The following is a 16,471-nucleotide window of genomic DNA, read 5'->3' as shown; positions in this document are numbered from 1 at the left end:
TAATCACAAAAAATTATTTCCTTGCAGGTAAACATTGTGTAATGTGTCATATGCAGATGTGACTGAAAACAGTCCGAAGGAAAGAATTACCTTTCTATAATCCCATCAACATGTTAACCAACAGGTTTCTAAACACAAGTACACTATACACATTCATTTATTAGTCTTGAGACTCTATGACTGGAATGCTTTAAAAAGATGAGGGGTGGGGCCCACTCCTCCTTACCTGGGAGAAGTTCAGCCCATTTAATGGATGACATTGCTCTTCCACCCTCTCCACAGCTCCTGTCCTTTTCTTTAGTCTCTCAGCCTCTTGGGCCAAATAGAGGTCCAATACGGGTACTCCCCGGGAGCGAATGTCCGTCTCCGTCAGGGAGTTGACCATCAGCATCACCCAGACGGGTCTTTTACGTTCCCAGTTTCCAGCAATGGCATTGAAGAGGTAATCAGCATACAGACCTTTGCCCCGTTGGTCAGGGGTCATCCAGTGAGGCAGCATCAACTTAACATACTCAAGGTGGCGTTTAAGGCGGTGGTAAAGATCCTGGGGGAGCACATCTTGTAAATTCTCTCCATGTGGTAGCAGCTGACAACTGGCCAGGCCTGAGATTGTGTAGGGATCGGTGAGGTCCAGCTCAAAGTACACATTGGTGCTAGCCAGGAAAGCAGCCTTGGAATTTTCAGGGATGAAGTCCCAAACACGTGTGTAAGGCACATGAATGGTGCCAAACAGATAGGCAGGAGGGTCCTTCCGGATTGTCCAGAGGAAAGAGTTCAGGTGCCTTTGCTAAGAAAAGAGAAGCAGCAAGTCAGTTAAAATTGTGGTGAGACAAGTGAGATCAACACCAGCAAAGCTTGTTGTATGATAAGGAGTGATGAAATCATGCACACTGTGGCTGTCTTCCTGAAACCACTTATTCCAATGTAAGATTTCAAAATGTGTTTAGCCTTTACGCTACATCCCAAATCTTAACTATACTGACATGAAAGCAAGTGCCACTGAAAACACCATCATCATTTGTAGGACTGAGATGGCAGTTTACAATGGCAGGGCCTCTGGACATTGTATGTGTGTGCATGTCTGGCCAATCTGAAATCATAATTTTATCTATGATGGAGTAACTTTACTAACACAACTCCAATCTGCCTGAGTAAATGGTTTCTGCGTTTTATGTATTTATTTATTTTTAAATTTGTACCCCACTCTATCCCAGCCAAGACCGGGCTGAGAGCAGCTCACGTCAAAATATCACTTACAGTATAATCCATTTTACATTAAAATACAAAAATATAACTCGACAATGAAAAACCTAAATCCCTAGAATCTAAAATCCAACTGGTGGCCAGTTTCTTGACACACTGGTCATCAGCCAGCCCAGGGGATACAGTCAGGGTCCCCAAATCAATTAACCTACATAAATAGGGGAAGGGGACATATCTGTAAGAAAACATGTTGAAATCACACATTCTGGGAGGGGGAGAAGGAAGATAGGATGAATGTTCAGTGTTACTGTTTGTTATTTATTTATTTACATTATTTACAGTCTGCATTTCTCACTAAGATTCAAGACTGCGCAAATCAATACAATCAACAGGATGGGACAGGACATTCAGTAAGCAATGCAATTGAATTAGGATTGCAGAAATCTGAAACAGTTGAAACATAAAATAGCATAAAAATGTTAAACAATGCAGAAATTACATAGTAATGTAATACATACAGCAACAGGTAGTATGTACTATGCACAGCAGTACAGACCACAGTCCCCTCTTATTATGCTCTAATCATCCTTTTGTGCCTGCAGTAGTGCAACTGGGTGATTATTTAAAATATGTATATTTAGGATAAAATTGTATAATAGTTATGTAGACAACTGGGGCCCAATTTCCCAGGACCTTTTTCTGCATAAACCCCATTAGAATGCATTTCCTGTGGATTGCGGCCATGAACCACAGTTTGTCATTAACACATACAACTCCTTATAATCAATGAAGTTGAATAATTTAACATAGGCTGTAACCCTAAAGACATTTTCCTGGGAGTAAGGTCCATTGAATAACAGGGGACTTAATTTCTAAGCAGAACTTCCTAGGGTTGCTCCCACAGTCCTACTGATGCCATTATAACTAGGTTGTGGATCTTGCTAGTAATAAATGCCCCTCCAGCAAAAAAAGGGGGGTTGCATTTACAGAAGTGGCCCAAATAACAATTAGCAGGATATGTTACAGAATGGCCATGGCTATGGATTATTTAACAGATTTCCCCCAAGGTGAACAGATTTTCCCCAAGGTGAACAGATTTCCCCCAAGGTGATCAGTACCTTTAAACAGCAGGAATCAAGCTGAAACATGTAGTAATCATTTAATAAGTTAAGTGAGGATTAAAAAAAATGTTTACCTATCACAAAATAATTTAAAAGGGCAAATTTGCAAAGAGGTTACAAGGTGGGCTGCCACATGCCAAGATCCTTCCTCCTAAGTGGTACCCAAGGAGAGTCCATGGCATTCTTACTGTCTAAAGCTTAATCAGCCCCAACAATGCGCTCCAGGCTGCAGGATGCACAGTAGTACAGTAAAGAATGTGGTTCTTTTTCACACACAGTTGGGGGAACTGATTCTCTTGGCTTCCCACTCCAACCTCTGCCTGGCAGGAGGACAAACGCTATGGTCACTTACGCATGGGAGGTTTTGCCTTGGATTTGCTGGTCTCTAGATGCACATTTTCCCCATCCGAATTCTCAGAACTCTGCATGGGGGCGGATCGTTGAGTTTGGAGAATTCAGATGGGAGAAATGTGCATCTAGAGAGCGGCAAGCCCGGGGCAAAACCGTCCATGAATAAATGGCCTATGTTTCTAGACGTGGCCACCTCCATCTGGAGACGCCAAAATTCTCAGGCGCAGTTAGCGAACATTGGGACTGACCCCAACCCCAACTCACTTCCCTCAGGTAACACCTTGGGCGAAAACGCACGGGAGGCTTTGCCTTGGATTTGCCGCTTTCAAAACGCACATTCCCCCCCAGCCAAACGCTCAAGACTCAAAAATGAGCCCCGATGGAGAGTTTTGAGAACTCCGATGGGGGAAATGCGCATCTAGAGAGCGGCCAATCCGAGGCAAAACCTGCCGTGCGTTTTCGCCCCTTGAGAAGGGTTCTCTCTATTTGGGGGATGGGGCAGGTGGGGATGGCAGCGCCCCTCTCCTCTCCAGCCTTCCAGGTCGGCGGCAATTCCCATTGATAGGGACCACCCCAGTCATGTTATGAGCAGGGCAATGCCCTGACGACCGATCGCCCCCCCTTTTTTTTGGGGGGGGTGCGAAAGCCGCTCAGGCTCCGCTGAACATCCCGCCACCCTCCCCTCCCTCGCCCCGCTCCGCTCACCGATCGGGGCAGCTCGCAGCGGCCGGGGTCCGCCTGCTGCCGCCTCCTGGGCTCTGGGCGAGCCGACGCCGGCAGGAAGCCCCCGAACACCAAGCAGATCAGCGCCAGGTGGGGCAGCATCCTGCTCCTCCCGGGGGAGCCGCCTCGCCGGCTGGCTTGGGGGTGCCTCGGTCCCGGCCGGCCTCGGTCCCGGGCAGCCGCGTCCGCATCGGGCAAGTGCAAAACCCCAAAAGAAAGCGGCCTCGCTCAGCCTGGGCCGGGGCGCTCAAACGGCCCCGCCAGGGCGATCCCCGGGATCCCGCCGCTGATCCCCAGCCTCCGCCATGCTTTGGGAGCAAAAGGGGAATCTTCAAAGCGGCAACTTTCTGCGCTGCCCAGGAGTTGGGTGTCCCCCCCCCCTTCGGCGTTTAGGAGGAAGGAGGTGGGAAAGTTTTTTTTTTTTCCCTTTCCCCTTTCCCTGGAAAAGGCGGGTGGCGGGGGTGTGGATCTTGGCTTTTGGACGGCGCCAGGTTTAGGGGACGCTATTTGAACAAGCGCGTGAAGGCGGGCGCTGCTGTGGATGTCATCGTGTCGGCTGCGCCCGGAGGGAGAAAAAGCCAGCAGGCAAAAAAAAAAAAAAAAAAAAAAAACTTTCAGCAACTTCCAAACTTTCCCAAACTTTTTTCTTCCCCATCCCGCCATCCACTTTCCAGCGGCGGACAATGCCGGCAGCGGACGACTCCGACCACAAGAGGGCGCCTGGTTCATAAACAATGGTCGGAGTCGCTACAGGTAAGCCGGGACTCGAGGGAAGGAAAACGTTCAGACGCAAAAAAAAGTTGAGGGAATTTTTCTTCCAGCGAACATCGGGCATATCTAGGGCAGGGCTGTGCTCAGAAATAAGTCCCCTCTAAAGTCAGGTGCCGTTCTGGCCATTTATGCATGGGAGGTTTTGTCTTGGATTTGCCATACTCTAGATCAGGGGTGGGGAACCTTTTTTCCGCCAAGGTCCATTTGGATGTTTCTAACATCATTCAAGGGCCATACAAAATTAACAGCTTAAAAATTAGCCAACCAAGCTCCAAGCAGGCAGCTGCCCCAGATGACCCCCCCCCCATGCGGGAAAGCAGGCAGGCATCCAACCGGTGGCGCACTCGCCCACCTGGTGGCACAGGATGGTCTGTTGTAGCAGCTGGCCGTAGACGTCCAGCCGCACACTGGAGTTGCTCCTGCTTCACATGGTTGGGGCCGGCTCCTGCCACCTCTGCCTACAGGGATGAAATGAGGACACACTGGCTAAGAACCCCTCCCCCCCCGTGCATTCTGGCCCTGCCCCCTTGAACCCCTCCATTGTCGCCACTTCCGCCCCCGGCCCTCTTGTAGTACAGAGGTAATACGTTTGTCCGTGGCCTGGGTGGGAAAGGGTTAACACAGTTTCTTGGGCGGTCCTAGCAGATCCATAGCTAACGACTCTTCTGCAAGGGGGGGAAAGGTTCCTTTTCTCGGCAAAACAAACATCCGCCTTGAATAGAGGCTATTCCTGTCCGTGGTAGGGGGCAGATCGCCAGTCTTAGATCCTTCTGAGCTAGAGATCTGCCAGGACCCATGAAGGGCCAGACCAAATGATTTTGCAAGCCTTAAATGGCCCCCGGCCTGACGTTCCCCACCCCTGCTCTAGATGCTTATTGTCCCCAACTGAATTCTCAAAACTCAAAAATAAGCCCCCATGCAGAGTTTTGAGAATTGAAATGCGGGAAAAGTGCATCTAGAAAACAGCAAATCCAAGGCAAAACCTCCCATGCATAAGTGGCCTTTGTCTATCCTAAAAAATTGTCTGTGGAGAATAGTTACGCCACCCTGGCGCAACACGTGGTGATGCTGGGCCCAGCTCAAATTTACCGCCAGCAATTAGCAGTGCCCTTACTGGCCTACACCTAGGGATCCCAGCCTCCAGAGTGGTCTGCAGACCACAGAGATAGGGTTGCCAGGTCCCTCTTTGCCACTGGCAGGAGGTTTTTGGGGCGGAGCCTAAGGGGGGCGGGGTTTGGAGAGGGGAGGGACTTCAATGCCATAGAGTCCAATTGCCAAGCAGCCATTTTCTCCAGGGGAACTGATCTCTGTCAGCTGGAGATCCGTGGTAATGGCAGGAGATCTGCCATCACCTGGAGGTTGGCAACCCTACGTAGAGATCAGTTTCCTGCAGAAAATGTCTGCTTTGGAGAATGAACCCAATAGCATCAAATCCTGCAGAACTTCCTCCCTTCACTAAGTTCTGCTCTTCCTAGGCTCCACCCCCAGTCCCCAGGAATTTTCCAAGGGGGAGTTGGCAACCCTACTTACACCCATTTTAAAAAGCCTGTGACCCAACATCCAACAACAGTGTACTTCTAATGAAACTATGGCCCAATGTTCCACTGAAGTAAAAAAAAAAAAGGGAACTTGCATTTTTGGACAGACGCCTTTTACACAGGGACATTTCCCCATGGTCACCCCCAAGGCTTCCTTTTGATTCTGCATGCCTTTTCCACCCGTCAGAGGGCCAAGCCCTACACCACCTCTTCAACGCCTCTGAGACCCAGAGTGGAGTTCGGAGGCAGTTGGAATTTTTTGGATTTGGGTTTAATAGACCTGAAAATTTTTGAATATTATAAAAAAGCTGGTATGTGGCTCAGAGCCCAGCATTCAGTGCTGTGCCGTCTGCTGGCTCCAAGACCCAGCCAGCCTGTGGGTAAGTGACAGGGGGAGGGATGGAGGGGGAGAGAAGAGATTCTCCCCATATTTAAAAAATGGCAGCATGGCCGAAGCAGCCCAAATAATGCCGGGAAAAAATTGGCATTATTCAGGATCTGCTTTTCACCTCCCTTAAATCACTGCCAATTATTTTTGGGGATATTGGGGAGGGGGTTTGGTTTGGCTTTGCCAAATGCACACCCCTAGTCCTGGTGCTCAAAGAACAGGAGAAGTTGCACACACATATACTGAGGCTGAGGTTGCCAAGTTTTTAATCAGCCCCTCTAGTTGACCCTTTAATATCCGCTTGATCTTCAGCTTATACCGTGAATGTTATTTACCTTCATGCCATGAAAAGGCTGAGCTACCATTTCTAAACATTCAGCTTCTGTTAAAGGGGGGAAAGGTTGGGACCCATGCAATATATAATCTAAGCACATTTATGCTAATCTTTTATTTTAATTAAAGGTCTATAGCAGTAGAAAAGAGCAAGAGTCCAGTAGCACCTTAAAGACTAACAAAATTTCTGGCAGGGTATGAGCTTTCATGAGCCACAGCTCACTTGAAGGTCTGTTTAAGATAGTAGATTGGAAGGATGTGATGCCAAGCCATAGCATCTTGGCTTCTGGCTAATTACCCAGCCCAACAGCTTCTGCTTAATTTATGCACTTTTCCTGGGATCCGTTTTCCTTTGTTGAGCCTGACAGAATTGCTCGGGCATTGATTTATACTGGCTGCCTCCCTTTAAGGTTGCCAGGTCCCCCTAACCACTGGCTGGGGACAGGGGACAGGGGGCATAGGGCTGGGTAACTCATGGAGATTTGGGGGTGGAGCCTGTGGAGCACAGGGACCTCAAGTGGGGTACAATGCAACCCTCCAAAGCATCCATTTTCTCCAGGGGAACTGATCTCAATAGTCTGAAAATGAGCTGTAATTCCGGGGGAAACCCAGACTGCACCTGGAGGCTGGCATCCCTATTCCCTATAGTTCTTTTTGTCAGTAACGTGTTGCTCTTGAATGGATGGATTTTGCCAGGGCAGTGGATGGAGCCCAAACAGTCTGCGTAAAGGCTAACTGAGATACGTATTGTAGCCAGATTTATAATTGCTACAGGCCTGGAGAAATATCTCCTGTTCCTTTAATCGAGGCTTAATGTTTGTAAATGAGACAGTCACAGGGTATTTTTTCTCCAGGCAGTTGGCAACCCTAGGTCCAGATTCATAAGCGGTTTAGCTTGAGTGAATGCAAAATAGTTTTACAATAGGAATAATATTCATAACTTTGAATTTGACATCCTTTCCAAAAATTCTAGCTTTCCATGTAATTTTATAAACAATGGAAGATACATTATATTTGCTTAATGTGTAGACTGGAACGGGGTTCATGCTGGAAGTTTTTCCTGGGCCCAGTGAACTGCTGTTTATGGGATGAGTGGTCTCATTAAAATAAATGGAGCAAAGAGTGACTGGGATTTCCCTAAAACCAGTGTGCATAATATAAGCTACATCATAGGTGTTGGCTACTGTGGTTAGAGTTAAACATCTGTGACTACACAGAATGAATGAATGAAAGTTTGACATTAAAAGCAAATTCAATTTGTTTTGTTTGGACTCTGTTTCTGCCTTCTGGTCATGAAAACAGCATCTGTAATATCAGAGGATTAATATATAAAGAAAAAATTAAACCCACTGACTTATCAGAAAGATCCTGGGCCAGGACATGCATTGTGAGCAGAAGATTTGGCCACACAATTAGAATTTATATTGTTTCTGAAAAGGTTTAATAATTAATAGGTGTAAAGGGTTAAAGATTAATAACTGTCTCCATAAACTATTCTTCATCTTTATAGAAGCTAGTAGGTCAGTAATTGAAATTTAGCTTATAATCATTAATAGCACTTTCTCACTGGAACACTTTCTACCATCACATCTAAATGGTGGGTCTGTTAATACATGTTCTATATGAATGTTTTTATTTTCATTTAGATCTCTGTGCCTGTGCAATCCTATGCACGCTTTCCTGGAAGGAAGCCCCATTGAATAAAGTGAGACTTGTTTCTAAGTAGTTTTCAATAATAATAACCAACCAGACAAAGTGAATGACATTCCAGAAAAAAAGGTGATCACTGGTGATTATGCACTATCACATATTTGTATAATATAAAAGCCAAATAGTTGTTGCTGAACTGACCTTTGGCAGTAACAATGAAAATATTGTGGAAATAATATGGAATATTTCTTTGGGGCTGAGCAAGAAGTGACTGTTTCTTAAGGAAAACACTGATAAGTTGTGTGTACTTTTTTTTTTTTTGCCTTAAGTCATCGCTGCCTTATGACTACCTTGTAGGGTTTTCAAGGCAAGAGACATTGGGAGGTGGTTTGGCATTGCCCGCCTCCACATCACCCTGGTATTCCTTGGAGGTCCCCCATCCAAATACTAGCCAGGGTCAGTGATGAGAGTGTGTGACTGGCCCAAGGTCACCCTGCAAGCTTCCATGGCGCAAGTGGAGGTTCAAACCTGGGTTTTCCAGGTCCTAGTCTGACACCTTAACCACTATACCATGCTGGCTATCTGTGTGTACATTATAGGTATATGTAAAGTGCCATCAAGTCACAGCTGATTTATGATGACCCCATAGGGTTTTCAAGGCAAGACATTGACAGAGGTGGTTTGCCATTGCATGGTATAGCGGCCCAATCTCGTCAGATCTCGAAAGCTAAGCAGGGCCAGCCCTGGTTAGTATTTGGATGGGAGACCACGAAGGAATAACAGGGTTGCTATGCAGAGGAAGGCACTAGCAAACCACCTCTTTTAGCCTCTTCCCTTATAAACCCCATAAGGGGTCACCATAAGTTGGCTGCAACTTGACGGCAATTTACATACATACACCAACTAGGAATGTAATTCATTGTGTCCAGCCCCATATCAACCCAATCTGGGATATTCTAAGTTTTTAGATGTGATTTTCCCTGTGAACATCACAGTAATATATGAAGGCTTCTGGAGCTGGGAAGAGTTATCTGCAGAAAAATGAGAGTAAACATGAGCAACCAACCTGTCCATATCCAATACCAGTTTTGGCCCCTGTTGTTTACATTTGTCTCATGGCAATGATGGACTGCAATGCACAGGATTTTTGGCATCTGAAAATGTTCTACCACACAGGTGCGCAAACAAAGCCTTTTGCATTTTCTTTTGTGCAACATCAACAAAGCAAGAGCATAAACCATATATGAGGGAGTTGCACAACCATCATGGAAAGGTTAGTTTTCATAGGTTTGTGGACATGTCACATAAATGCCAAAGGATGGAAACTGGAGACTACAGTCTGCTTGACATCCATGATGATATCTCACCTAGGCCTTAAGCAGTGGCCTCAGATGGCTGACTTTTACAAGGATGTCTCTTCTGCAACAGCAAGGAAATTAATTCCTTTGGTGTAATTTTAATGCTTCTTTTTTCCTCTATGTAGATCAGTTCCATATGTCACTGCACTTTGCACAGCAGTTCTGCGTGAACCTTGGTAATGTTATGACCAGCATCTAATATCAACATTTACAAAAAAAAATTCCCAAAAACCTTTAACTATAGTCTTCTGATTTTCAGAAATGTGTAGCTGACTACCTGCTACTACAAAATATTAGCTAAGACTTTTTAAAAAATCCATAAAACCAGTTATTTATTATTCTTAACTAGTAGTAGTAGTTAGTGAATGATATCCATAAATAAAAATGAACAGTGAAGAAGAAAGCAAAATAATGTCGCAATCTTAGTAACACTAAGATAGGACATTCATCTGCAAGCCATCATCAAAAGTGTCCAGAAGTTTGGGCAGGGCTATAATATTTTATTAACACATTTGGAAAGTGTCACAACTAACATATTTGACAAGTCCCTCTGACTGTCAGGATTCCTCAGCTTTTTGGAAGCACTAACTAGAATTATTTATTTCAGTCTGAGATGCTTGCTCAACAGTAAACCATATCTCCAACACTATTCCCTGACAGAACTGTGAGATCAGAAATCTTCCAGCTGTTGATCAAATAAACAAAACTCTAGTTAATGATAATATATATTACTTGGCTTGTACATTAAAATTCCACCCTAATATGTTGTCTAGAGTAAAGTTGCACTTCTAAATAAATACTGAATTTTGAATTTTCCTTAATCTAGCTAATGGGTAAATCATAGGGATAGATCTGTGATACAGAATTTCCAGGAGAACAATGATTTAGTCTGGTCTGAGATAGTGAAAATATATAAAACGCCTTACAAAATCAACAGCGGACTGGGATTTACTAATGAATGATATTTTTGAATCATCTCATATTCTCAATTTTTTCCCTCAGAACTGTTTGTACTGACACAGAAGGGGAATTATGATTACATTGCCAATCTGCCTGGTGAAAAATATCCTGGCCTTTTGATAGAGAATGAATGTGTGGAAAGGAGAAGACTTCCATGACATGGAGGTAAATAGGGTTGCCAGGTCCCTCTTCGCCACCAGCAAGAGGTTTTTGGGGTGGAGCATGAGGAGGGCAGGGTTTGGGGAGGGGAGGGACTTCAATGCCATAGAGTCCAATTGCCAAAGTGGCCATTTTCTCCAGGGGAACTGATCTCCATCAGCTGGAGATCAGTTGTAATAGCAGGAGATCTTCTGCTATTACCTGGAGGTTGGCAACCCTAGAGATAAATAATACTCATAGGAACCCACGGAGGTCCAAATGAAATCTTGAAAACACAAGAAAACGGAAATGTCTCAGTGAAGAGATAACCATACCTGGTTATGAGCTGATGAAAGCATATGAAACGTGTTATATCGGGAAGGCACATACTCTTGTACCACACCTGGTAACCCTTTGGGTATTTTTTGGGTGAAGCAACCCCTGTACCCCCCTTCTCAAAATAGAGGGGTAAAAAGTGCTTGGAGCACTTGGAAATGCTGTATGCAGCTTTGTGAAGGAAATTGACAAGAGGGACGGATCGCAGAGACTCTGACGGGAGCACACGGACTTCCCTAAACAATTTGGAATTGTGAATGAACTTTGGATATTGACACTGTGTAACTATAGAACGAAGGAACAGTCTTTCTTGAGTGTTTTTGTATTTGTTGAAGTTATTTTGTATGTCTTCGTGTTATGGATATGTGACGCCAACGTTCCTAACTACTAGATTGTATAATTTGGATATTGAATTTTTTTAGTTTGTACCTCAATATATTCACATAGACTAACATTGGTTTCTAGTGAAATTTTTAGTAATTTGGTGTTTTTGAAGGTGGAGCAGGTGTGCTGTATTACCTGGAGGTTGGCAACCCTAGAGGTAAATAATATCACCTGGTAATTAACATCCTATTAAGGCTCTGTAAAAAGGACAGGACATTATTTTCTCCAGGCAGTTGGCAACTGTAAGAAACGTTGTAGATTATGTAAGAAGAGATACAGAACTGAGGTGAAGACAGGCCATGAGGAATTTCAGGAAAGGCTTCAAGAATAAATTGCAAGCAAAGGAGTTACATTCAATTTATCTGTATTTATAATCGCAGGAACAGTGGCTTGTGAAAACAAGTCCTCACAGTACTATAGAAGGGGTGTGGCTGATATAGGTCTTTTGTGTTTGCTGGAAAACACAGCATCAGATGATTTGCCCCTTAAGGCAACTTCATAAATGCATTTACCAAGTCTGAAGCCGCATGTTTTTGCATATGTAGTGTTTAGCACTACACATGCAAATACACACTCCCTTGCAACATACTTAAATTTAACACGCCACTGAAAAGAAGCTCCTTTTAATGTTACCTTTAAATAAAGTTTTGTGAATGGCTGTTCTCACAGTACTTTGCATATAAAAGCTGCTTAGTTCTTTTGAGGTAAATATACATGGCCAAAGCTGCCATTAGCAACACTCTATAAGAGGCACAAGAAGTGTTAATTCTGGCATGGGGATTAGGACTCTGCCAGTGAGTGCAGAAAATGGTGCGTGAAGTGTGAGTAAAGCTTCAGAATGAAAGAGTTCATGGCCAGAACAACTAATTTAATGTTCGTAAAATGATCAGTGCAGGATATTTATATGATCAGGGTTTAGGAGACAATAGATCCACATCACACAGCTGTTACATAGAAATCAGTTGCTCTAACTGTACCTCAATTTACAGTTTCCTCCTATGGAGATGATGGTGCCCTGACGCGTACATGCGACACAAAATCCAGCCGAGCACCTCAGAGGATCAAGCCCTGTGCAAGTATTACAATAACAAAATTAAAGTGAAGTTTATTTTCCTCTTCAAAAACGGTTCCACCAAATTCCTAAGCTGTTTTACAGACCAAATCTGTTGATGTTTAATTCTGAGTTCGCTATGTAAACATTGTGCTTTGATAAATTAAATTATGTGCGCATTTCTATGTAATGCAGACAGGAGATTAAAAAATCTACCGTGAGCATCTGTCTTTATTAAGACTCCAGTCCTTCTCAGATAGTCCCTTTTGCTTGGTTTTAAATATATTTTCATCCTCTTGCAAAGGAACCAAAATAAAATAAAATATTTTTCCTACTTACATCAAGCATTAAATCCATAGGGAACAATAATAAACTTTTGAGAACTCAAAAAGGGCACTTTGCCAATACAAATCAAGAAATTTAATCTATGTGTGTTTTCCCCCTTTCTCTCCCTTTTCCAATGTTAATAAGGTTTGGAATTTAGTTTAATTTTTTTCCAATTAAAAGAAATATTCCCATATATAGATCTTTTCCTGCTTTACCAGTCACTGTCCAGAATCTCCAATTTTATGGTTGTCTTGTTAGCTTATTATGAATTCCCCCATTTTTCTTAGCTATTTACAATGATTTGCTTGGTATAAAAGTGATGGGCAGGTGCCCTAGAGAAAGTCCCATTCATTTCCATGGAAGCTAAATCCAAGTGTGTCTAGGATCACATCTCATGTCTTGTTCACCAAAGGTAATCCAGAAACAAACCTCATACGAGGATTACTCTTTTGGATTGGGTTCACTCACGCAAAAGGGTCTTGCATTGCAGGAAAAGGGTCTTGCACTGCAGGAAAAAAAAAACCATCCATCCAACCCTGAAGTGTGCATATATGGTATACTGCTGATTGACATAGCAATACAAATTTCTTACTAAACTGGGACTTGAATTTCATTTCATGACAGATATTTTTGATCCAAATTAAACTAGACGAAGTACATCTTGTTTATTGATTGGGGGCTAGAGCAACTGCCCTTAGGGCTATTTTGCTTAGAAAAAAGGCAAGTAAGGGGAGACATGGTAGAAGTCTATAAAATAATGCGTAAAGTATAGAGAGTGGACAGGGAGAAACTTTTCTCTCATATTACTAGAACCTGTGATCATCCACTGAAGCTGAAGGGTGGGAGGATCAGGACAAACAAAAGGAAGTACTTCATATAGTACATAGTTAAACTGTGGAACTCCCTGCCATAAGATGCGGTGATGGCTACCAACTTAGAAGGCTTTAACAAGGAGATTGGACACATTCATGGAGGATGGGGCTAGTAGTCATGATGGCCACCTACCGCCTCCAGTACCAGAGACAGAACACCTCTTTATATCAGTTGCTGGGGAGCATAGGCAGGAAGATGCTGTTGCAGTCATCCTGCTCATGGGCTTCCTCGGGGCAGCCAGGCAGCCACTGTGTGAACAGAATGCTGGACTGCTTGAGCCTTTGGTCTGATCCAGCATGGCTCTTCTTATGCCATTAATGTCAGTAGACTTTAGAGAGTAGAATGATAAATTATGATTTGGTAGAATCAGATTAAAGTCTGCAGAACTGTGAAAACAAATTGAGCAGCACTGTTTCTCACCCTAACCAGTGTTATAAGTGCAACAAAATAATTGCAGTTGACACTCAAGCCCAAACATTTTAGATAGACTTTGTGACTGAAGAAATCTTCTGGGGAGAAAAAGTTTGGAGATCACAGTGTCAACTCTGCACCATTACCCACTTCCACCCTAAAGATACTCCAGAAATCAATCTATTGCATAAACCTCATTGTTGTAATTAAATCAGAACTAAAACAAATATTCAATTGGAGGTTTTTGTTTTTTGCTTTGCTTTCTTTCTTCAAGTTCTTCTTTATCTGAAATCAATGAATCAACAAAAAAAGCTAAAGGGGAAGAAGACAAAAATAATGAATCGTTTGCATATAGTGCAGCAATCCACAGTGTGGTACCCATGGGTGCCATGTTGCCCACCAATTGATTTCCTGATGTCTAGTGGCTTCTTTGACAAGGCATCTCTTCCCCAAAGCAAAGGGGCCAGTGTTGGTTTTCCTCCATCTCAGTGAAGCAGGTGATGCTTCAGTAGAACCGAGGAGATACCACTGTTGTGTGTGAAAGGAGTACCCATTCAGAAACCTCTGCTTCCTTCACATACTATTTGAAATTGCACCAGTTAATGCCAGCATAGAAGCCATTTTCTGTAGCATTCTGTTCCCAGACTCTTCCACATTTGTATTCACCTTCCCATAAGCATTATATCTCTAAACTTGTCCTTTATTAAAAAAAAAAAACCAGTGTGTGTGGCACTGCTTGTGCAGTGGCTGCTTGTGCCGGCTGCTCCGTAGGGAGGCTTCTTCTACTAATTGCTACTACTTGTTGGAAGAGTTTTGTTTCACATATTTAAAATGGCTCTGGTTAATGTAGGGTCGGGAGCCATTTTGTTGAGCATTCTCTTCTCCGACCCTTCCACACATGCACTGATCAACAAATCAGTAAAGAGGGAGTCACCAGTGACAAAAGTTTTGGTGGAGGAGGAAATGTCTAGCATTCCTGCGCAGTAGCGGTAGACTCCATGTGCAAAAAAATAAAAAGGGGGTGGTGGTATTGTGACGCCACCAGTGATGCCATCGGTGACTCCCAACACCCTTGCTGAATATTCCTGATTATTTGGCCATGTGCAGAAGATATACATCAACACAGCAGAAGGGATTCAGAAGAAAGGGCATGTGTTTGGAACGGTTTTTCCAAGCCAATGTATATGCTAGTAGATCGACTGCTGAGAAAATCAAGGGTAAATTGAGCATGCCGAATAGCCCCATGAAGAACATTAAAAGGTTTGGCACCATTTCCCCTAAAACCTCAAAGCTGCATCTTGCAGACCTTATCACTAATACCAGATAATGTTTGTTTTTGTTGTGTTTTGTTCTGTTTTTGCTTTCTATAGGATCTAGATCACTTGTACTTCATCCCAAAAAGCCTCTTTTTAACAAAGTCTGCCTTGTGGATTGTTTGTGTTTTATCAATTCCAAATTATTGCAGCTCAAACTTTATAAGAACAACAAATCTGACTGATGTGCTAAATATGTCCAGTTAGGCAAACATCAGATGCTGATGAGTGGGATATTTGGCTTCATTTAATGGGTTTTCTTTTAATATGCAGTTTTTATACTTATATAAATCAAATATCATATAAATAAAATCGGGGTTTTTATCCCCAGCCCCTAGTAAATGTGATCTTGGACTAGATTGGAAATAGATGTGCTTTGCTGTATTTGTTAGTATTAATATTTGCTTTAAATGGCCATTGTTGAGATTTATCAGCATTATCCATGTTGAAGGATGTAACTCCTAAAGAGAAGGAAGAGTTTTTATATAATATGAATAGTGTGGGCTCACTGTTGGAAATAAAGAACTTTGTACACAAGAGCAGCTATTAAATGGCAGGATATGACCGTTGTTCCACCATCCCTAAAATCAAAATGCCCTGTACAATAAATGGGCTTAGTTGGGATTTATTTATGAAACAGATCAGAGCCTTATTAACACCCAACTCCCAGAGTAAGCATTCTCCTGACTGAGCTGCCAGTGGCATGTCCATATTAGGGGATAACCCCACCATGGGAGGTGACCTTAATATGTCAACCTTTTTCCTGGCTTGCATATCAAGGTATGCCAAGAGGAGCTGTTACTCCACCACCCCTCCCCTCATGCTGACAAACCCTAGAGTTTGGACTAGTGAAGCCTCAGCCCCAAGGGGACCCCTTGCAAACCCCCTTGACTGGTAATCCATGAGATGCCAGTTCAACAAGCTCCCCCACCCCCACATCACAAGGAGCTTCAAGGTGCTAACCGTAGATCCCTAACTTGAACAAAAGCTTGCACTGGCCTAACCAGGCCTGATCCAAACAACCCCACCCTGACAAAGTGGAAAAGCGAAGCAGGTGAAAAAGAACCTTTTGTCAGGCAGGGCTGACATGCCCTCTAGTGGGGCATGTCTCCTCATGAGGGCCTCAACAGGCCTCAGACCACAGAAAGGAAGGGATTAACCATACCCTAGGTCTTCTCTCTCTCTCTCTCTTTCTCTCTCTCTCTCAAACCTAGGTCTCCCTCATTCAAGCTATCCATTCTG

At 43.6% G+C, this 16,471-nt stretch overlaps 1 protein-coding gene across 1 annotated transcript in view; it reads right to left on the bottom strand.

The window, feature by feature from the left end:
* Nucleotides 1-16,471, bottom strand: part of TRABD2B (TraB domain containing 2B) — a 369,519-nt gene that overhangs the window by 320,153 nt on the left and 32,895 nt on the right. The window contains exon 3 of the mRNA XM_056844781.1: nt 227-787. Coding sequence (XP_056700759.1) covers nt 227-787 — 561 coding nt within the window. The remainder of the gene's footprint in view (nt 1-226; nt 788-16,471) is intronic.

The sequence above is a fragment of the Euleptes europaea genome, chromosome 2 (assembly GCF_029931775.1).
Source record: "Euleptes europaea isolate rEulEur1 chromosome 2, rEulEur1.hap1, whole genome shotgun sequence".
In the NCBI taxonomy this organism is placed as follows: Eukaryota; Metazoa; Chordata; class Lepidosauria; order Squamata; family Sphaerodactylidae; genus Euleptes; species Euleptes europaea.
Note: the sequence above shows the minus strand (reverse complement) of the source record. Positions and strands in the feature narration are given on the sequence as shown.